At 39.7% G+C, this 24645-nt stretch overlaps 1 protein-coding gene across 4 annotated transcripts in view; it reads right to left on the bottom strand.

Moving 5' to 3' along the window:
• crybg2 (crystallin beta-gamma domain containing 2) overlaps positions 1-20686 on the bottom strand; it is a 70814-nt gene extending 50128 nt beyond the window's left edge. For all 4 annotated transcript variants that reach the window (XM_049602224.1, XM_049602225.1, XM_049602226.1 and 1 more), the window contains exons 1-2: positions 20304-20686; positions 7288-7390 (exon numbers count right to left, since the gene is read on the bottom strand). In XM_049602224.1, coding sequence (XP_049458181.1) covers positions 7288-7390; positions 20304-20503 — 303 coding nt within the window. In that variant the 5' untranslated portion in view covers positions 20504-20686. The remainder of the gene's footprint in view (positions 1-7287; positions 7391-20303) is intronic.
• Positions 20687-24645: the final 3959 nt, after the last annotated feature.

Raw genomic sequence — 24645 nt, 5'->3', positions numbered from 1 at the left:
AAAAAGACACTCAAGCGTGCTCCTGACAAGCAAACACTGATTGCAAAGATAAAGGTGATGCTATCCTGGTGAATATGTGTTGTTTTGTTGAGCCGCGATGACAAAGGAGTCCCCGCCATCTCCGTCACTGCCATCAGCCAGGTTTTTAACTGGGTGTGCCTGTCAGATTCTTCCTTCTTTGATGGACATGTATGAGAAGTGAAGACAATAATCACAGTGGAGTGATAGCTGAGGCTGTAGTGGGTGGACAAGGCAAGGTTGGACACACCTGAAGTCTACATTGAAGTTGTTCTTGGTAACTTTTATTGAAAAAAAAAAAAAAAAGTATTCGCTGAGACTGTCTCTATATTCACACAACACTAAATGAGACAATCTGTAAGAAAAATCATACTCCTCCGCCTGCTCTATTGCCCTGTAGCATTTCTAATGGCCTTACTGTATGTGAACGAAAATAACCAATCAGAGACGAGGAGTCTCTAACACAGCTGTCAATTATGACAGTCAGGGCTCATGAACTGCAGTCAGACTGTCAAACAAGGCAGCACTGATCAAATATGAATCAAGATTCTGTTACTGCATTCTCTATTTCACACCTCAGATGTTTTCAGGAACATATTCTAGTGTACTGTTTAGCTGTAAAATGACAATGTTTTATTTATGTGTTGTATTCCTGGCAAGCTTTCTCATATTACAGCTAAACAGTACACTAAAATATATTTATGAAAACACACACGCAGTTACAGAGTCTTGATTCATATTTGATCTGCACTGCCTAGTTTGACAGTTTGACCACAGTTCAGTAGGAAGAGGAGGAACATGGGACTTTTCCACAGACTACCTGTCTCATGTACTTTCAAACTATAATGACAGTTTCAGAAAATATGACATATAGTTATTTTAATAAAGGTTACCAGCTGTAGCTTTAAGGTGCATAAGCACACAATACTAAACCAGAGGTTACCAAAAAGCCACAAACAACACTTTTAAACTTTTATTTATCACTGTGAATCTTATTTTATTACTTATCTACAGGTCCTACCATTGAAAACACTGTATTTTTTCCATTTAATTTAACACACAGTTAAAAAAAAGCTTCTGTTAGAAGAAAGATGAAGCATTGAATAATACATTGAATTTAATAAGCAATAAAACAAATGCTTTTTTGAATCGCTGATTGCAAAAATTGTGTTATTTTAGTCTGTAAATGAGTCTTTAAAGCCTTTTTTCATTTAAAAAAAAGTGAGTGGAAAAAATATCTACTGTTACAGTAGAAGCCACAGTGCTCACTGTTCAGCAAAAGTTACACTGGCTAAATTTAGGATTGGCAAGCTGGCAAGAAAGAAACCACAGCTGTTGGATGGCCACATGAGCATGTGTTAGTTGAGATTATACAACTTCATTATTATAAATATGTTGTGGTGACAAAGCGCAGGACCTTGACAGCAGACTTATGGGGTCGCATCCAGATTCCTTTCTTAGGTTTAGGCAACAATAGTGTTTTGGTTGAGGTTAAAGAAAGAGTGGGCTGTTGGTTAAATGTTCAAAAAAAGGGAATAACAAAAAATAATGCTCATTATGTCATGAGTAGATTGTGTATAGACTGCCTATTTTAGTGTAAAACCCACGAAATAAGTTGTCAGTGAACATTTTGCTGGTATGTTTAGTATCATGTTCTTGGGATTTACCATGTACAAATAATTATCAACATATCCTCATTATGTTAATAGAAAACGGAATTTCTCTGCATTAACTTTTCCTTAAAATGTATTTGCTGCTTCAAATTAGTTGTATATAAACATAATTTCTAGGGAGACAGCGCTATGCAGCTAGACAAAGGCCAATGGGGTGCTCTTGTCGACTGATGGTGCATGCCTAAGATGAGGTATTGTTGAAGTGAGGCCAGTGATACATTTCACCTGAATGATCCTCAATTCAATTCTGGATTCTTGCACAATCACAAACTTTTGTTGTTGAAAGTATGCATCCCTTAGGTTTACAAGACGACCACAAAAAATAGAGGAGAGACTGCAGTTCAGTGTGTGTTCCATGCTCAAGGGTGTAGGTTTCCTGTCAACACTGGGGGGTACATAACGGGTGGGAGGTTTGGAGGTCCCCATTACATACCTAATTTCCTGCATTGTTGTGAATTTTAACGCACAAGTTAGGTGTAAATGCCTTAAATTTGTCAAAATAAACTTCCCTTGCTGCTTTAATGTTAAATTCCTTAAACGACCCATGTCCACCAAAGGTTGCCTCCCACAACACAGCTGCCATGCATTATAAAACCCCTTTTAAAATCTGTAACATCATGCTTTAAGCCCATTCTGCCTCATTTATTAACACCCAAAGCAGGGCTTCAAATCTTCTGGTTAGCATCACTTTTATTTGAGAGCTGACATGTCCTAAACACATATGCTTACATCTACTACATTCATCTCCTGAGTTTCCTGCTCATATGGTGCTCTGTTGGTAGCATCTGCCATATCAATGGATTACGATTTTAGAAGTAAAACAAATGAGTGGGATCACTTTGTTCTCTCGGGCCATCTGTGCTGCAGGTCTCAGCTACAAAGCAGTCAGCTCAGAATTGAGCGTTACCACAACACTCCTGTTTAGTAACACAATGGCGCCCTCTTCTGGAAGGAATAAAAAACCTTTGGCGAATGTCTCTTGTCTCTGTCATATCTTCAGCAGGCATATATATGCACTGTAGTGGAGGGTATACACAGGCATACGTACCCTCCTCTTTTTCTGTCTGTCTGTCTATCAGCCAAAAAACTATTGGAATATATAGAGTAACCCACTTCCTCCTTGGTGACCTTCCCATCTACCTTGAAGAACACCCACCGCATCAACTACCACTACACCACACAGATGAAACAAAACTCTATCATTGTGAACATAAAGTAAGCAACAACAACACATGACTTCACTGAATTTGAACAGACTGTGTGTTATTTTTAGAGGTATGCTGCCCTCTAGTGTGCAGTCCTGTATGTTGGTCACCTGCAGCCAATTGTATGTCTTTCTGTGGGTGTAACCCAATAGAGATTATATGAGTGGTTATTAAGTCTAAGTGTGATTAAATAATAACATTGGATAAATATACTAGAATCATAAAGATTATGCGTATGTGCATGGTGCACATTAGAGTTGTCTGTGAGTGTGCGCTTGTGAGTGTAAGCCGGTTATGACTGTGCAAGCAAGACCTCGAGGGAGTTTCTACAAACCAGTTACCCTTAAAGAAGGGGTCATGAAGTCACCAAACAGGGGGCTGCTTTCTTAACATTTAGACAGAAAAAATTGCCTCCAAGGACATTCTTGTTCAGACAGGTCTTGGCATCTTTAGTGTGCCAAGAGAAAACCTTCAAGCAAGTCCTGCTACCTGAGAACAACAGACAAATATGAATACATTCACGACTACAATATCAAAGATACCGGAACAAGAATATTGATTTTAGGGATGGTTTGGAGAAGAAACCATTGTGAGAGTACCTTTTTGAAAAGTTTTACGCACGTATTCAGTGATTTATGGTATTCTACGTATGGTGTATTGTTAGATGGAGTGTGAAACGACTGAGCGACGAAAGCAAATTGAGAGTTTTTATCTAAACTTGCTCAATCATGTGCTTGACATTTGTCGCCACAGGGAGTGACATATCAAGTTTCAACTGAATATCATCTTGTCAGCCTTCCAGGCAGCAGAGGTGGAAAGTTCTCAAAGGTTCAGGTGTTGTTGCTTCATTTACATCCAGAGTAAAAAGTTTGTCTTGTCTTAATATCAGGAAGGACATAGAGTTTAAAACAGGGTCATTCAATATTTTTGTCCCAGAACCATGATGGATCAGCCAAATCAGGTGAACATATTGTGTTACATACGGCGCAGTAATAAATGCTAAAAACAAACAAACAAGACAAGATATTCTAAATCGAGCGCTGCACACAGTGGCGGCAATAGGAACAGCGGAGGGAAATTGGTAATTTCAGGGCAGGGCAAAGCACTAAGTTTTCAAACTGGTTACCAGTCTGGCAATCCGCCATCAGCTTTTGATTGGCAAGCCGGACTGAACGGTCGACATATTTTCATTACCTGTAATTATGGGCATAATTCTCCTGTGTAATTAAAGGCTATATTTTATTAATGAATGATGGTCACAGGATGACTAAATCTATTTTGCAGAGCACAAATGTATTTCTCTCTACATGTCTCAAAGTGCCAAAAAAATACATTTGGTGAACCTGTCACTGTATTCACACTAAATGAGACAGATAATCTGTGAAGAACAAATCATACTCCTCTGCCTACTCCTTTGCCTTGCAGCACTTCTAATGGCCTAATGAACAAGAACAACCAATCACAGCCGAGGAGTCTCAATCATTGCTTGTGAACTGTCGTTCGAACTGTCAAACTAGTCAGCTCTAATTAAACATAAATCCAGATCCTGTGACTGCATTGCCCAATTCTCCCCTCAGATGTTTTTAGAAACATGTTTCAGTGCACTGTACGATAAAGTTGATCTGGCTGGTGGGCAGCTTGGTACTTAGAGTTGACTGTTTCCAACATGGCAGCTGGGTCACAAACATTCTCATTTTACAGCTAAACAGTACACTAAAACATGTTCCTGAAAACATTTGCGATAAGACATAGGCAATGCAGTCACATTATCTTGATTCATATTTGATCAGCGTTGCCTAATTTGACAGTTTAACCCCACTTCACAAGCAGAGACTGAAATAACCGACAGCTGCATTCCTTGGCTCTAATTGGTTATTATCAGTTCCCCACAGCAGATCTAGTAAATGCCATTAGAGGCAGTAGGAGGAGGGACACAACTTTTTGACACAAATTATGTGTCTCATGTACTGAGAGTGACGGTATCAGCAAATATGACACAAAGTTATTTTCATAAAGTTACCAACTGTCTCTTTAAGTCACAGCAGACTACTGACTCCGACACATAAAATTCAGTTGGGCTGGAAGAAGCAGTAAACAAGAATCTAGTAAAAAATGTTGAAATGATGTGCCTTGAGGCTGATTTGCTGGTTTCTCAGAAGCATAGTGCTAACTGAGCTCTCAAATCTCTTTGAAGCTTCCCTCTCTTGTTCCAGTCACTGTAGATTTTCAGGAAAATTCAACACTTTTAATCCATTTGGATTCAGCTCTTTTAATATTGGTTTGTAGAACTTTTGCACATCAAGTTTAATTGAGCGGTTGCTTCTGTACGTGCAAACCAACAGCTGATTATAAAAACAGTCTTCATTATTGCCTTTTCTCAACTCCAGTTGCACCCCCAGCCATCAGAAGAAGGCGGAGCCCATTAGAAACTGCCTCTCCTGAGGTTTCAAACATTTTATTCTTTGAGTAAGATTTCCTTTCAGGAATTTATCTTGTTAATATCTTGGAAAGACTCTGAAACCAATGCCAATGGGGTCCTATCAGGCTTATTGGGACATTGTAATTTATATCAGTCTATCAACTAAAACACATACTGTAACCAGCGTAGTATAAATTTGAAATACCTGGACTAATGCTGTGCCAATACATTATTTTACTGTTACTGCAAAACACTGTCTGCTTTTCTTTTAAAATCAAAGGGCAATCTTTTAAAACAAAGATATACTGTAAGTACTAGGGTTAAGCACCGAACTCGAGACTTTGAAGGGTACCAGCCAAGATTCAAATGAAGGTCCTTGTGCAGGATTTAGGCAGATATATTGGCAGAAGTTAATATAATATAACAAGAATGTGTTCTTAAATATATAATCAATTGAAAATATGAACAGTTTTGTTTTCATTACCTTAGAATGAGCCATTTATATCGGGAGCAGGTCCTTGTCTATGGAGATTGCCATGATGCACCACCATATTTCTACAGTAGCCCAAAATGGACAAACCAAACACTGTCTCTAAACAGGGCCATTCACGTTATCATGTTTGCCACTGTAGTTAACAGCCTCTCCGCTACAAGAGCCTTGAGAGAACAGATGTTTGTTTGTTTGGTTTTTTACATTAAACTGCTTTATCCTGTGTTTTCACCGGTTTAAATCAACAGGTCAGTTTGTTTTGGAAAATTCAGCTCCCAATAAAAATCTCCAGAATATGTGGAGCTTAAGTTATCAGAGACAAAAGGTGAGCACAGATTAGCAGATAATAGGCTAGCAGGCTGTCTCCGACATACCAAACGGCATTGTAGAAACGCTGATTTGTAACATAACACTGCTTTATTCAGTGTTTAAAGCCGTTTTGATCACCTGGTCCGTTTGTTTTGGAGAAGAGGACACCTCTGTGGATAATTCGGCTCATGGTAAAAACCTCCTGAACAATAAACACTGAAGAATTTCTAACTGGAAGAAGTCTGACCTGGTTGAAATCTGCAATCCTCAACCCTGGATACCACTTAACCCCCCAAAACATTACACACTGGGACGCCGTTTACACGTTGCCGGCTATTTTCATAAACAGACATTTCACCGTCTCCGTTTTCAAAAAAGATCTTCGTTTACACTTACCCGTGTATATATACACAAGAGCATGCCAAACCTGTAGGTGGCAGTGTAACGAGAAGCTCAAGCCTTCCATGTATCCACTGTCACCATAGCAACATAGGTCGCACTTTTTACACAGGTGCAAGTTCCGGCGCATACTGTGACGTCAGCTGCCTATAACTCCGTTTATCTCAGTTTACATGCAAACGCGCAACTGGAGTTTTCCAAAATCTCCACTCTAGCCGGAGTTTTTAGAAAGACTTGTTTTCAGAGGAGAAATCTCCGTTTGCGTGTAAATGAAGGGCACAAACAAAGGAAGATGTCTCCGTTTATCAAAATCACTGTGTACATGTAAACGGCCTCTGGACCTTTAAATCAATCAGTGCTGGATTTCGATACCTAAGCACCTGGGTGAGAACGCCAGGTTCAGACAGGAGGCGGAAGCATTGTGAAGCGCCTTGATGCCAGGAAGCCCTCCTGCTGAACTCCGTGGCCAGTAAAAGGCACCTGAACTGCATCGGTTTAAATGTGAACAGTATCCAACCCAAATAAGTACTCATATTAGGTTCCAATAAACTGGATGGTGCTTTTTTCAATGCACAAGTATAGCGTTGTGGGCATGTGGCTTACGAAAGCACTTGCACAAACAAAGAAACACACATCCCTTGACATAATCCAGTCAAAGATCTTTCCTAATTGACTGCGCTGTTTGAATTACCTTACAAAAGCAAAAAATAGGTGGACTGATGGTCATCTAGTCTAATGTAAAAAGATGTCAACAATGCAGACAGCTTGACTGACCTTTGACCTGGGCGAGGTGCCATAGAGAGATAACTTCTTGTCCGAGGCGATGTTGTCGACCCAGGTCCCTCCATCTTCTGCGCTGTTACTGGGCTCAGCAGCGCTGAGGGGTGCACAGGTAAAATGTGAAGTTAGTGGAGTCTTTATAAATTTATCAGCTAAAATAAGATTATTAAATGTTTCCCACAGCAGAATGTGAGTTTTGAAGTGATGTGCTGTTTGTTTCTAAGTATGTGAATAGAGATTGTCTTTTATGATGAATTGATGTGCAATGTACAATTGGAAGACTATAGACATATCATCCTGTTTGTGCAGTATATGCAGTGCTTTTAAAAAAGGAGGAAGGAAATATGCTGCTGAGCAAAATAGAGAAGTGAATCACTGCATTGGGAATGTTGAACCAGCTAAGCAGAGAGTAACTTTGTGTTTCTTGGAGCAGCATTCCATGTTGAGTGTGACTTCTGTGTAGAACAAAGGCTAATTATGTCATCAGGATTAAATTAATGAGCATAAAAACATGTTTGGGAACTACATTAGCCATCACCTAAAATAAGAAATTGTTAGCTACAAGCCTAAATAAGATTATTTAGTTAAGATAATTACATTTTTGTCCACTTGAGGCTTTTGGCCTCATCAGAATTGTTTACTGTCTCATGTCCCTGGATGTCGGCATGTGTTTGATGCTGCAGGGGCTTATCAATACTCATGAGCTATCATCACATGACAGACACATGACACAAAAGTGACCTCATACACAAAAGCTGTTTTCCCTTGTGCGGGTGGATGAAACAGAAAGCTAAATGACAAGCAAACATTAAAGGCAGCCATGGATGAATTACTGACACAGGCCCCGCGGCCCAAATAATCAGGGGCCCCCCTTGACATCACCGGCAACATTTCATTCTAACACGTGTCGAGCAGGAAGACACTCAAATGATGACACAAAGAGACACAAAACCACCAAAAAAGACACGAGCATACCTCAAAGAGACACAGAATGACTCTAGAAAGACACAAAACGACCACAAACGACACAAGTATACCTCAAAGAAATACAACTTGACCTTTAAAGAAACACAAAACAACAACAAAGACATGCAAAGGAACTACAAAGAGGCACACAACAACCAAACATTACATAAACATACCTCAAAGAGATACAAAATGACCTCCAAGTGACATAAAACAACTACAAAGAGATACAAAGTGACCACAAAACACACAAACATGTTTTGTTTGTACCTCATAGAAACACAAATTGACCTTTAAAGAGACACTAAATGACCGCAAATACATGCAAAGGAGCTTCAAAGAGACACAAAGTGACGACATAGAGGCACAAAAGAGATGCATTGGAACTACAAAAAGACACAACATTACTTCAAAGAGACACAATAAGGCAACAAAGAGATGCAGAGAATCTACGAATACAAACAAAACAACTACAAAAAAGTATCCCTAAGAGACACAAAATGACCTCAAAGAGACACAAAGCGATTACAAAGAAACACAGAACAACCACAAGGACGCACAAAGTTACTGCAAAGAGACCCAAAACCACAAAAAGATGCTGACAACTACAAAGAGACACAAAACAACATAACAAAAAGAGGCAAGGTGTCCATGTAGGAGAGGTGGTGGGGCCTTCACATGTCTGTGCCCAGGGGCCACTGTCTCATAATAAGTGTATGGTGGGAGCTCCACATTCGATAGACCACTATGACTCCAAAATCCATGCATATTCACAAGTGTGCACACAGCAAACATATGCACAATACTGGAATTTCTAATTTCAATACAATAACTTAAAACAGATTGATATTTGACACCATCTTTGATACCAAAGGGAAAACTGACATTGAGGACATCATTTTCTAAAATTAAAAGATAAATATAACATGAAAAGAACGACCTTTCTTTTCATGGTTAGCAGCAGAGAATAGCAGACTGACTGTAGTAAACATTAACAATAAGACAGAGTGAGAAAGTGCAGTTAGCGCTGCTGTATCTCAGCGAAAGTATTGAAACGGTTTCAAATATTCAGAATTGATAAGTATCAGTAAATCTATCTTTTTGACAGCTCACACCATGTAGGAGCGTGACATTTTCTTTTCCATCTTTAAAGGCCTTATGTAGCTTAAATGGTTGGGAGTTGAGACTGTTATATAATATGACAGGCTCACATGGACACACATACATGCAAAGAGACAAACAAACACACTCACGTGCACACAGTTTTTGTATTTAAACAGCTACCAAGTGTTGTGTATTTGTCTTTCTTCCTTGCACAACAGCAGGTTGCTCATCAGTTAAGAAGTTAACAATGAGTGTTTGAGACAAATGAGCAGTTTTTTTGGGCTCAGAAAAGATATGCTGAGATAAGAGGATGCATCATATCTTGGTTCCTAGGTGACGTGTGTTTACATGCCAACTCAAGGAAACATGCAAAGACTCTCACTTTGTGAACCCACATTACAAACACCTGCCACTCTGAAAAAAAGAATCTTGATTTGGATGAAGTTCAACAGGATGTAACTACAAGACAAGAGTGCTTTCTTTACTTTTGCTGGCTGCATGTGCCATAAAATGTGGTAATGTTTGTTTGCATAAGAACAAGACTGATAGAGAGAGGGAGGTAGGGAGGGCGGGGCGGGGGAGGCCTACAGCGATGAAACTCACACATTTGCATCTGTTTCTGCAAACTGGCAGACACTTGCCATAGCCACAACACATCATGTTTTCAGTATGCAGATGGACGAAAATGGGTACCATCATGGTCACCTTGTAAAAATGGTTTCACAGTTTTGGAAACTGGTGCAGTGCCTGTTTAAAATATGCTTGTTGCTGGTTGCAGCTTTTTCCGGAACCGCCAATACAAACAACTTCACAGTCAACAGGTGCTTCTTTGTGTCCTTAGCAATACATCTGCAGCCCAAACAGCAGTGGATGTATTATGATGTTTAGAAATTAACAATACTGAATTACACTGTTATTCTACTCATTGTACCAAGAAGCACTTAAAAAATATGCAACTCAATGATATACTACTTACTGTGAACTTCTACTTCACAGAAAAACACTGTACTACTACATTTATCTGACAGAAAGATGTTAGTAGTTATGTTGCAGAATTAGATTTTATTCACAAATAATTAAAAGTGATGCATAATTATTCATTACACTGGAATTAAAGCAACACTTGCCTTTCTGGAAATTTTGCGCTTTTCTTTGTTTAGGTTAAAATGCTATTAATAAGCTGACGGCACACTAAAATGTAAGTGAATTCCACCAGGGATAAAAACTCATAATTATACCATTCTCATATGGTTCTAAGAAAACTCCGACCAATCGTTGCATTTGGACCGAATGCAATGATTGGTCGGAGTTTTCTCCTGTCCTGTCTGTCTTCCCCACGTGGAGGCTTCTGACTGATGTAACCACTTGCGTAACATCCCAAGCCACCAGTAATATCTAACGTCAGCATTTACGTTATATTTTAAAACTCATCAGTCATCACTGACCACGGATAAGTTTCAAAACTCCGGGGTTGCATTTGACTGTTTAGTTTGCTTCTAATATAACATTAGATAACATTATATGACATCCAGTTGCTAATGGCGTATGTTAGCCTACTGTAGCGTAGCCTCTGACACATTAATGTTATCTCCCTTGTGCGTTTCCACTTACTAGTAACGTAAGCATTGTAACCTTATTCTAAAACTCATCAGTCATCAATGACTCCGGTTCAGTTTTAAAACTCCGGGGTTGCGTTTGACTATGCAGGACATTATATGACAACACAGCATCCAGTTGCTAACGGCTAACGTTAGCGAATGCTAGCTAACAGACACAAATGTAGCCTCTGAAACATTAACAATATCTTCCTTGTGTGTTTCCACTTACTAGTAACATTATGCTACTATCTAACGTTAGCACTGTAATCTTATTTCTAAAACTCATCAGTCATCACTGCCTCCGGTTGAGTTTTAAAACTCCGGGGTTGCGTTTGACTTGGTAGTAACGTTACTCTCCTCATCGCTCTCCTCGTCCGTGTATGTAACGTTACCTTGCCAATGCCTACGTCTATCACAGACGTAATGGAGTGTGGGGGGGGTAGGCCTTTGGAGGGAGGTGGAGTTGCAAGAGGAGGGAGATGGGACTTTGGAGGGAGGTGGGAGTTGTGGATGTTCAAATTTTGTGCTGTACGAAATGCAAGAAAGGTAAGAGTTGCTTTAAGATAGATAGATATTTACTTTGTGGTATTCATAGTTTTACTATTAATAGTTAATAGTTTTACTTCAGAAAAAAAAGTTTGGAATACTTATTCTACCACTGCAAAAAGCCTACCAACACTCCAAGTAAAGAGAGGGTAAAAAGTAAAGCAAGATGGAGTTTGCTTTGGGCCCCCAGATCACTATGTCGGCTACTGAAAAACACACCTGGCATGGCTCCTCAGAGTCACAAACACAGGTGAAATACACTAAATGTATCAATTTAGTCTCTTGCTTTATTATAACTACTGTGGTTATTAAGTAGGGCGTGGATTTGATTCGTGGAGGTTTGTTGCTCTCACGAAAGTAATTAGTGTTATAAGTAAATATGGCTAAGAAAAACAGCTGCAGCAGCCAGAAACACAGGTGCAACACCAGCTAAGTGCACTTTCAGACGACATATGTCACTCTCCGTAGAGCCCTGAAGCCCCGCCCCCACTACTGCACAGAGCCAAAGAGCACTGCTTGCTTGTTTATTCAAAGTTTATTCATATGGAACGTGCCGCGAGTCCACATTGCACCAAATTCAACAATGTACCGGGTAATCAGCAATACACTTACTAAGTGAGAAGTAGATCAGACGAACAGTTCTCGAAATATGTGAAGGACACAGAAAGACAGACAGAGTTTCCTTGCTTGATGGTTGGATATGCTTATTCACTTTTATGCCAGTACATTAAAATGTAGCTGGAGTCAGTTGTTGGTTAGCTTAGCAGAAAGACCATACGCAAGGAAAAACAGCTAGCATGAGTTATAGAGGTGCTAGGGCCAGAATTTGTTACCTTCGACAGAGGTGTAGTGGTAGTTTATGAGGTGGGTGTACTACTAGTCAGATGGGTATGGTTACTAAGGAGACAGTGGGTATACCCTTGTGTTTATTCCAATGGCTTTTGGTATACTGAAAGAAGAGGTGAATATACCCTGTACCTGCGTATGCCCTCCACAACACCACTGACCTTTGAGGCTTGCTGCTTTCTGTTCTGTTTCCAGTTGATGCTAAGCTAAGCTAACTCGACTGCTAGCTCCACCTTCATATTTACTGCAAACACAAGAGAGGTATCCATCTGCTCGTTTAACTCTCGGCAAACACATAAATGACTTCTAAGGTCCTGTTGGATGACTTCTACCTGGAATGTCACAGCAAAAATAACTTTTGGGAAGCTGAGTTTACTCTGTGGTTCCTCTGCAGGAGCTCGAACAGTCTTTGTTAACCTTTGTGCTCATGGCTAAGCATGGTGGCACACTGAGGTGTGTGGGACGTGTGTAACCGCAATACAAGTGAGATAACAGATAACTATGTAGGTCGTCCTACTCTGTGTTACAGTTACAGTCTATTGTCTCTCTGCTAAGCCACACATTGCCATTTGAATTGAGCTTTAAATGCAACGTTATTAAACATTTTCAGCATCACTTTGTTGCTGACTGCTGTATTCCCACATGCACTACTATCATCACACAAGCTTTTGCCTGAAAGGGATGTAATAAAGTTAACGTTTAACTATTTTCATTGTTCAGAGCACACAGCTATCACTTTCTGGGCAACAGCTAACTGATGTTAGGACTCATGATCAGTCATTTGCTCAGTCAACTTTAAATACATACAAAACTGATGCTGCTTCCACTGTCATTCTCTGTAGAGAACCATGCAAGGTAAGTTCAACTCAATATTAGGTTAATAAATTACTGAATACTGTCAGACAAGAGTAAAGCAAAGCAAATGCCGTCTGAGGATGAATTCCAGACAAATGGTTCACAAAACGCAGCACTGTTAAAAAAAAAAAAAAACTACAAAAAAAAGTTTAAAATGATTTAAAAACCAGATGTAAAAGAAGAAATAAAGCAGAAACATGAATTAAGTTGCGTAGGAGTCCTGTAGTACTGTGACACATTAGTCACATTAGAAGATTCAAGTCATTAGCAGCTAATGTAGCCTCAAGCTACTAGCCACACATCTCAGCTGCAGGAATAAAATGTCTGCAATCTACAGTACACTTCTGCAAGTAGCCAATATGTTACGTTACTATATTTCATACTATCATTTAAGCACCTTATGTTATGTAGTTCAGATAGCATGTATATGAGCTGACTTTCTGATCAGGAGTAGAAAGGGATAGTGGATGGCGTAACACCTTGGCGATACGGTTGCCAAGAAGCAACCAGCAGGTGTCCGTGACCAACAAACAACAACAGTGGGTATTTACAATACGTTAGGATATTTCCAGCATTTTTTTAAGACGCTTCCAGCCATGCTTGTGGCCAAACTATGACGCTCCAAGTAGCCCTCCAGCATCGGTTTCAGGCATTCAGGAATGGCCAGTCAGTGGACGCTCATTACATGCGTTGTGTCTTTTTTAAAATAAACTTATGTTTTCATGGTAAATGTACAGTTTCTGCTTTTTAAATGCATATAGTCCCCTTTCTCTTTCCTATTTTTAAGTTTGCTTCCTTGGAATCCACACATTCATATATTTGTGGCAGCCCACCATTACATGAGCATCTACAGCCACCTATGGATTTTCTATTTTTGGAGCACTGTTGGAATATTTGCACCGTTTTATTATTAATTGCACCACACTCTCAGAGTGCAGAGCGTACTCTGGGCACAGTCAGAGCAGCAGAACGCCGGGCGCAGTGAAAGTGAAACTTAACCGTTCACTGAGCCGGGGGTACACTTTTGCATTCACTTGCTCTCGCAACAGCTGCTCTTCTCATCAATCGATCTGATCTAATCGCCTCTGATCTGATCAACTGATCAGTTATCTACCCGGCAACTCAAACTCCACAAACTGCTCCTAAGGAAAAAATGATTTCATTCAGAGTTCTGCCTGCAAAAACTTCAGAATCTGGAGAGGTGACCCAGAATGATACACAGGGACACACAGGGACAGGGGTCCATGTCATTGGTTCGACATCCCATTAGTCCAACTGTCCGCGGTGCTCAACGGCTCGCGGCGGGCGTATGGTGTGCCGCGACCGGCTTGAGGCGGAGCAGGCTCACGGCTTATGTGTTTGTCACTTTCTTTTTCATTTTAACCCACACCATGATCTTTTCCTGACCCTAACCAAGTGGTTTTTGTGCCTAAACCTAACCAGACCTTAACCACAGGGCATCATGATGATTTCGAAACGGACTTCAGAACAATGAGTTTAATATGGTCGGAACAATGGGATGTCGAACCAATGGGCTGTCGAACCAATGGGCAGTTCCCCAGGGACGGTACATGTTTCCATGTACTTCAACTCACATTCACTAACAATGCAGGCTAGGTCACATTATTAGTTCACTCTGCTTCAATAAAAATGTTTGAGGATGATCAAATATTTCTACTGAGAGGAGTGCAGCAAACTCACTTTATGTAACCACAGTTCCTACACAAAGACAGGTTCCACAATACAGTGACTCACTTTGACCTCATTGTTCTGAATAATGTTTGATACATAAAGACAGCTAAGTTGAGACATCTGAGCTTCAACTGTGACTAAGATGTTGCGGATGTATCCTTGGCCACGAGGATAGTGTGTGTGTGTGTGTGTGTGTGTGTATCTGTGTTGTAATTGATTAGTAGTTCTTAGACAATGCAGTAAGCATGCGGAGCGGCAGGTTTCTCAACAGTACTTCTTTGAAACCGCATCTTCACTCGAAAGCCGGCCAAACCTTGACACTAAAACTCAAGGTGTGTTTGACTTGTTTGAAAAGGCAACTTGAGTGCTTTCTCTGTCATTTCATAGGTTAGAAATTACAGTTTCCAATAAGTCCAACATGACTTTGACATCCCCTTGAACTGTATAATTTGCTATGGAGTCAAAACAAACAAAATAGCTTTAAGATGTATTTCTTAGACCCTAAAATCCCCAAATCCATGTCTGATAAAACCCTGGACATGGATTAAAACTTAATCTTTAACTAAAAACAAAAACAGATTTAGTCTACGTCTGGCTTTAAATCTGATCTAGGGCATTCATCCACAATGTCAGCAACTAAGGAGTACACTCATACACTGCAAACCACTTTAATATAGGAGCTCATTAATGTTTTCAGAAAGTTATTAACAGTCAAACTCCAATGATGTTACTCGCTGCTCAGGGAAATAACACTATCATTTTCATTTTGTTTTAATGTATCATACTTTTGTCATGAAAATTAATATTAACATGAAGCTTGTATTTATCTTTTTAAATTAATGTGTGCGTAGTTAAATTTTACCCTTGCGTAACCCCTGTGTGCAGCTCTTGTGTGCAAACGCAGTTCTCGCACTGCCAGTCCATCTTTTTTTTTTTTTTTTTTTCTTGTGCAAACACAAGCTGTCACTCAGTCTGGTCTACAACCACATGAACAACATGATTACATTGTCCTGTCATGTGACTTGAGGCTCAACCCCAGCCTCACCTGTGTGTATCTTCACACCCCTTTGCTTATTCATAGTGCACGGTTGATACAGAGCGCTGCGTCTCCTTTGTCAACATCCAGAACATTTGACATTCTTCATTTGTTGAATGCTTAAAAAATGAATTTTAAAAGCTCTTTAAGTGGCTTTAAAAGCAACTCTTTGGAAGACGATACAATATTTGCTGACACTGGCTGTTGGCTTACAGCTTAGTCCGATGTCAGTTGGACTATGTTGGTAGTTCATCATATTTAGGCCTCAATAAGCCTTGAAACAGAAACTAAAAGTAGCATGAAACATTATGGTAGTAGTGCTAGGGCTGGATCACAGGAGTCATGTGAGCAGGTCTTAGTTCTTTGAGCTCCAATGGCTCCTAGTTGAGGATAGAGTGCATCTTATCCAGCTTAATATGGTCCATAGGATCCTAAATGGCAGAGCCCCTGGTTGCTTCGCCAGTTATCTTAGAAGAAACCCAGAATCACAATACCAGAGCTAGGGTGGCTAACCTGAGCCTTTATAGATCCAAAACCAAGACGGGCAAGATTTTTTTAATCTATGCCAGTGCTACAGGGTGGAGCACACCACTTTTTGCAATAAAGGGGTTGCAGAACCCACAAGCCTTTGAGAAAGTGGTCGGACAGAAGCTGCTGGATATCATCGCCAAAGAGGGACATGGTTGTTTTGCACAATAGTTGTGTTTCTTACAAAAATAATGTATATGTGTATGTAAATATCCTCATTGGGCCTCATTCACCAATATCTTCCTCAGTATTTTCTCGAATTTGTTCTTAAGAAGGGTCTTAAGCAAAGTCTATCTCAGATTCCTGACCTGTTCTGAAACCCAAGACTTGCTAGCACCTGTGTTCTGACAATGATGAATCCCCTTGTCCTTGCAAGATGAAAGCACGTGCTAGCTGATCCTCATTAGCATAGGTAAACGCCCTGCAAGTTCCCATAAAGAGGCATGACACTGCAGGGCCCTGTGCACACGCACAGAAACTGAAGAAGAAGAAGAAGAAGTTGAGAGAATTGAATCAAGAACGCCCAAGTCCTGGAGAGTGGAGCACCAGATTCCAAGCATTAAAAAAAAGCTATCGTATTTCGTAGCATCAGGAGTACATATAAAGTAAGACAAAAAGATACATGGGATGCTAACAAAACAGGTTAATCAACCCCCCGGCCCACAAACTAAGAATTGCGTGCACTACAGTAGCACAAAGGTCAGGACTGAGGGCAGAAACGAGCAGCGCAGGACTCAGGACATGTGCATGTGTGTGTTCAGAGGGAGACAGAGACAGGGGGAGAGAAGGTGAAGGTAGATTTCACATCATGTTTCTGTAAGTTATTAATAACTTAGGCTACTCAGACTGCTGCTTTGTCACTTTTTGTCCCAACCGCCTGACCTGCCTGTGATAATTTCCGGCCTGATCAATCAATAATTATTAGAAGGCATGGTTCCCATTAACATAACTAGTATGATCTGAAGTGTTAGGGTAATGTTAACTATAATAATTTCTGTTCTTACCTTAGAACAAATTCCACATAAACAAAACACTAGTCAATGTCAGAATCTTGCACAAGTGGGTTTTAATAAAAATGTTCTTTTTAAAAACAGTTGGTGAATGAGACCCACTGTCATTTTCTTGGCTGCCTGCCGTTGTCTGTCTGGCATGAAGCCACAAGCACAGTTTGAATATTAAGGAAGATAGCGTGCTGGGACAGAAATGGTGACACAGACCTGCCATGGGACTTTCAAAATAAAGGCATATCTTAATGTTAAAATCATGTATTGATGTTTTCACTTTGCATCAATAATACGGCACTGTTAAACAATCAAGATACATGGATATAGGTCCAGGGTGAGGCTGCAAGTGGTGAAAATGCAATGCCTGGCAGAGATATTGTGTAAGTGATAGCAGTGCCTGTATTTGATGTTTGCAAGTGTTGCATATCAACAGGAATAAACATTTTAGCCCATTTGTGGTTCTGACAGCAGAAAGATAAATTAGGGTATATCAGTGTTATCAGTACGGTCCACTGTTAGCAGCAGTGATGAACTAAAGCAGCACACTAGTTTGGACTGTTGGACTGACCTATCTGTCAATATTGGCTGATCACAAATATATCAGTAGTAATTCAGAACCACTGATCCTTGTTTAAGGATCATAGTTTAAGTCGATCAATATGTTTGTTTTTCTTGTTAAGGAGCCAGTTTGGTTTAGAAATGAGCACATCGCAGTCTAGGGGATGTTGTTTCTAGCTCTGTTGACAATAATGACTTCATTGCTCAGCTGTTAAACAGCCTGCCTCTGGCATTCATGCCTAAAATTCCATGACTATAAGTACAAATGACCACATTTCAGGGATCGTGTCTTGTCTCTGTCTGTTTGTTATATACACCGTTAACAATGAACAGCATCAAACAGTCTCTACTTTGTAGTCAACACAAATGTGTCTTGTTATTTTGTTTACAATGCCTTTTACATAATATTAATGATGCAACAAATAAGTATTGTCATCATCAAATATTCTGCCAATTATTTTCTCAGTTAATTAACTGTTTGGTGTTTAAAATGTCAGAAAATAGTTTTGTTTTTGTTTTTTTAAAGCCATTTCTGTAGCTTCCCTGTAGTGTTCTCCATGTGTTCAAATCCAAACTATCAAATTTTTGAGCCCCACACTGCGCTGACAGTTGGTGAGTTTGCCCGCACACGCAGTGACAGGACGAACTTACACAGCTAACGTTACCGAACAGTCATTAACGGGTTTAATGAGAGAGTCGAGTCATTTCAGTGCGGGTGTGAGTTTGTTAGGACAGTTTAACGGCTTGGTGTTGGATGCTAGCCACTGCTGCTACATTAGCTTGAGCTAACAGGGTGGACAGCTCGGGGGAGACCATCCTGCAGCGCTGCCTCAAACCTGGGTAACAGAAGCTCTGAGTCTTATAAATATAAATCTCAAATCATGAATTTGTTGGTGCCAGTTTTCCTTTTCTGTAATTCTGTTTCACAGCTTTGCCAAGCATTGTCTCAGATTCGGAGCACATTATTGAGCATTTATGTTCAGCCCCCTCCCTGTGATTCAATGTTGATTAAGACCAAAGCTCCGGAGTCCAAAAACAGGTATTTGCTACAGCCCTAAAAGTTACAAAATAATATAAACAAACTTAACAATCAAGCAGTGGTAGACCAACAACACCTGTGTTCTCTGAGGCAAAATTACTGTTTTTTAAAAGATGTCAGATATCAGAAAGGGCTGTCTGACAGCTAGATAAACCAATGAAAATATTCTAAATATAGCATAATTTTCAACTGATATCAAATTTTTCAGGTGATCCTTTGATTATCATTATGAATGCTCTAACTTACGTCACTGCTTTTTGCTAATGGCTCAGCAGGTGTTTCCATTTCAAAAACCCAGAAAAGAACGCAGGCTGTCTTTAAGTTGCTTGTTTCACCCACCTAACAGTTGAAAAGCAAAGATATTTAGTTTAAGTACTACAGAAGACTAACAAACCAGGAAGCCAGAGCCAGAGAATTTTTGGTATTTTTCCTTAGAAAATGACGAGTAACAGATAATCAATTAGTTTATGTAGTATACAACAAATAATTGATCATGTGTGTTGTCTTTGACTTAATACTCATAGTGCTACAGCTGCAATGTTTGACTTTACTAAAACTATCCATAAGCGGTTTTACTGCATGTTCCTGAAGGATTCTGCATGCTTTTAAAGAACTGAAGAAGGTTTAATTTCTCCAGTTTCATTTGCTCTTTTGCACGGTTTCATAATGACTGAAAGAATGAACTAAATTTTATGGATTTCACAGTCCCTGTTTCAACAGTCCTGTCTGGACAGAAATGTCCTTGTGGGTGATCTAAATCACTATCAGCTCAGTCATCTACAAAGTCATGGTAATTCTAAGGGAATGGATTTGGCACGGTGCAGGAAATGACCCTTTTCAACCATCATTAACCTCATTAAATACTTTATGGAGTGATAAATGTCTGCATTGACTTGTGGACAGCCTGCTGTGTGATGAGATCTGAGTTACTCATCTCATTCAGCACAAGTAAAGACTCAACTGGAAAGCATCAATCTAAAAGGCCTAGACTTTAAACAAGATGCATAATGTTTGTGTATTATTGGTGCATGCTAATAAAGACTGCAACAACAGCACGGGTTCATTGAAAGCTAAAGGTCAATGATGCATCTGAAAAAGTTGAATATACATTTGGAGCAGCTGTAGGCTACATACATTAAAACTGTTATCTTACAGGCTTTAAAAGCTGCTTTATGTCACTGCACGAGACATGCACAGGCATGAAAAATGGCCATATTCATGACATTCTGCATGCATACCTGAGCAGCTGCTGGCTCCCATGAACAGCCTTCACTGGGCCAGGGTCAGTCTTCGGCTTTGACTTGAACTTTAAGAACTGAAATCTCTTCTTCTGTCCTTCATTCTTGTCCAAACTCTTCTCCACCGATTCATCGTGGCTGACTTCTTTCTTGGAGAACAGACTCTTCAGTGACCTCCTGGGTGTGCTACTCTTCGCCATCTCTGCCGAGCCTAAAGTCACCGAGGACGCAGCGGGACCGGCGGGTGTTTACACGAGTCGCAGCTACAGTTCCGCTGATGATCGGTTCATTAAAAGCTGATGAAAACAGTCGCGGAGAGGAAGAGAGCCGCGCGGATGGCACTTGTTGACAGATGACAGCCTGACAGCTGCTCGTGCTGTTTCATTTTGTGTGTGGAGCAGTTATGCAGAGCTCAGGTGTGGCGGGGCGACACGCCCTCTGAGGAGCAACACCCAGACAGCCTCCCTACCACACTGCCTCCAGGTGAGTCACCACTGCCATTTTATGCAGTAAAATAAATCGAAATTAGCTCATTTAAATAACTTTAATGTATGAATGAGTCACGCTGTTACATGCTGTGTGTCTCCAAGTTTTATATTTTAATGTTGGTCTGCTTTTATGATACAAATGTCCCCAGTTTTTCTATTTCCCAGCATTTCTAAAGCCAGATATTAGACCATGGGCCAGACCAGATTTCAGCACCACTCAAGGTGGCAACACTTAATAATAATTTATGAAAATGCCCATGTCTGTAGATGATATTTTAGTATGATACACATCCCTGAGTGGCAGCTGTGTCACAGTAACCAGCTCATGACGTGAACCACCCCTAAAGTAAATTGCATTTTAGACGTTGGTGCACATCCTGGTTTAGGCTCATGGCCAGGACATTTTTCAGTGTTTTATAATATTGTGTTAGGTGTCATTTTAAAGTGGACCTTTATGGCTTTCATTCAAGCCCAGTTGTGCATCTTTCTGACAAATACTGAGGCAACTTTAGCCCTATGAGCAGTCAATGACACACATTTTCGCTTAAATTTGATCTTTTCTTGAAGCCCTGCGGCATCTAGAAACATCAGGGACACAAAACTCAGAAACTGGAGTTCTCACAGGACTCTCACAGGAAATGCATATTATACCCATACTATTTCATTGTGAGACGTTATTGTGAGCCATAAATTAGAAGAATGACATTGGCGGAAATATCTCTCATCTCATCACTCATTTTAAGTAGGTTCGAGTAGCTTGTATGTGTCAGGGCAAAAAAATTAAAAAAAAATGGATCGTCTTCGTCTTGATAAAAGTCTTGCTGACTAAACACAGCAAGGATGGAAATAAGACCCTGGCTTTATCAGTTTATCCCTCACGAAACCGGATAATGTCATGTTTTATAAACATAATAGAATGTTCTTAATAACATGCTACATGAAACCTGTGCATTTATGGGATGCATGTCTGATGATGGGAGATAATATCTGGTATGGGTGGGGGAGAAATTGTTACAGCGTGATCAAGATATTTTACATGGAAATACTGTATCATACATGCATGCCAAATATCATTTTTTAAAATTATTTGAATTCGTAATAGTGCAAATACAAACTAAACTTTTGGTAGGTAGACTGGAATAATAAAAACATTTATTTTTTGTCCACTAGATAAAAGAGATGTTAACAAAGTGTTGTTTCCGGGACATAATTTGCAGGTTAAAAAAAGTAATATATTGCAAATTGTAATGATATTGTATTGTCACTTAAGTATCGTGGCAATATCGTATCCTGGGGCCTCCTGATTCCTATCCCTATAACAACCAGGAGCACATGAAAGCATGGATCTATTACTTAACTATTCTATCAGCCCAGGGGCCTACAGTGTCAAGGGGGCCACTCTTACCTTCATCTGCAAAATGTCGCTTAAATTTGACTCACTAAGAGATGCAAAGGAACTGCAAAATGGGGCAAAACAAACACAACGAGACACAAAACAACCAAAATAAAAAGACATAACATTGCCTCAGGGACACTGTGTATCTTGTTCCTCTGCAGTGGTGGGGCCTGTGCATATCTGTGCCCAGGGGCCCATTATCTCATACTCCACCCATGCTTGCAATTAATTGTAAATGCTCAGGATAAGGATAATTACATCAAATTATAGCTTGTGTAATATACTTTTGTATACTAATAACTGTGAAATAGCTCCTCATTATGTGAAGATACCACAGTGGATAATTGTCGACATCTTGTGGTCACTCTGCAGTTTGCAACCTGATCACAAGTCTGATTACGCAGCCTGTGCACACGTTTGTATGCATGTGGCTTACTCTGCCTCACGATGGCGCTACCAGCCCGCTCAAGTCTATGGCTCAGTCCACTCAAAGACAGTAAGCTGCTGTGTGAGAGGTATATGAGAGTGGTAGAGAGGTGTCCATCGTCTTATCTCAGTAGTCCCAAATTGTTCTGCTCTATTGTCTGATCTTGAGACCTTCCGTCAAAATAAAGTCTCAGTCAATACTGTGCCTACATAGCACAAATATTTCTTAATTTACTTGTGTGTAATTAACTACACAGCAACCCTGGGGACATGCAAGGTAAAGATTGAGTGATAATACCCATATGTGAGGGTTAAAAGAAATAATTTAATTATTTTGGTTTGGGTCCTTATTTATTTTAATATTTATTCTAATATTCTGTTGACTATTGACTGTTGAATATATATATGAGATTGACAGTCCCAATTTCATGTTTTGCTGCCAGGACACTATTGTAATCCTAGGTATTCTTCTTCTTCTTCTTCTTCTTCTTCTTCTTCTTCTTCTTCTTCTCCCGAGGAAATCATACTTCCCATGGGTGAAAACTCACCAAACTTTGCACAAAGGTCCAGTCTCATGCCAGATATCCTCAGCTGTAAACTCAAGCCAGTAGTCCTGATGGTGGCGATACAGCAAGCGTCTAAAGTTCAAAACTTTGAAAATTCATAACAAATCAACCATACATGCTACAACTTCACAACTTTCATCAAACTGTAGCCCCGCTACTTTTGTACACTTAAACCTATTAAAAATTATGAAGTTCATCACTCTGTTTTTTTCAAAAACTGTAAAACTTCTTAAACCTATCTCCTCCCACAATTTTTGCTTAATTGACACCAAACTTGCTACAGAGCATCTTCAGACTGTCCTACAAAAACTATGTTTCTCAGATTTTTGATTTATCAAAAATTGAGCCTACAGTGCATCAAAATGTTTGACTGTAAACGGTACTGTAAACATGTATGTAAATTCTTGCTAAATAAATCTTCAATGTTCATGAAAAAAATGACAAAATTCTAGAGTCATGGTAGATGATGTGTGGCAAATTTCAGAATTTTATCTCAAAAACTGAATTTTTGACAGCATTTTGAATTTTGCTCTAATGTGAACAATTGGAGTCAATGTAAAAATGGCAATTTTAAACATAAGTTTTTCACTTATGGAGCAAATCAATCATTGTTACAAACATATTACCAACATCTCCATGCTGTCTAGATGCAATATGTGTATTTTCAGATTTTTGTCTTAATAACTGAATTTTTTACAGTGGTTTCAAATCTGCCTTTCCATGCATGGATGGCTGCTTTCCTACACAACAGTGAATGGCTTACTCAATTTGTGAAGCCACTGTTGAGTTGCTACTTGCCAATTAGCTCAGAGCGGTAGATGACCGTCTTAGGTTCCAGAGGTTGCAGATTTGAGCCTCAACTGGTGCACAATCCACATTGTAATGTAATCCTCTTCTTGTGCTCCAGCTTATTGCTTAAAATTGCCTGAGCGTGACTGATCACTGTGCAGCATCTTCAAGTCTTTTTTCTGCTAGAAAATCTGCCTTCTCATGCTTGAAAATAAACCAAACTTTGCACAAAGATCCAGTGTCAGTACTTCAGTGTGAAACCATCTGAGGCTTCTCACTTTGCACATAGCTCAACTAGTTAAACATCAGTTTTTCACTTATGGAGCAAATCAATCATTGTTACAAATAAATTACCAACATCTCCATGCTGTCTAGATGCATTATGTGTATTTTCAGATTTTTGTTTCGATAACTGAATTTTTTACAGTGGTTTGAAATCTGCTTTTCCATGCATGGACGGCTGCTAAACCTGCACGCCTGGCTTAGTCAGTTTGTGAAGCTACACATCAGTTGTCACTGACTAATCAGCTCAGTGGCATAGAAACTGATTCTTAGTCTCAGAGGTTGTGAGTTCAAGCCTCAGCTGATGCAAAAGGCAGGTTGTGTTGCTAAATGTCTTCCAATTCTTCTGTTTGTTGCTCAGAATTGCCTAAAAATTCTCATAACTGAGCACTGAG

The sequence above is a fragment of the Epinephelus fuscoguttatus genome, linkage group LG17 (genome assembly GCF_011397635.1).
Source record: "Epinephelus fuscoguttatus linkage group LG17, E.fuscoguttatus.final_Chr_v1".
NCBI classification, from domain to species: domain Eukaryota; kingdom Metazoa; phylum Chordata; class Actinopteri; order Perciformes; family Serranidae; genus Epinephelus; species Epinephelus fuscoguttatus.
The sequence above is the reverse complement of the archived record's forward strand: the minus strand, read 5'-3'. Positions and strand labels throughout refer to the sequence as shown.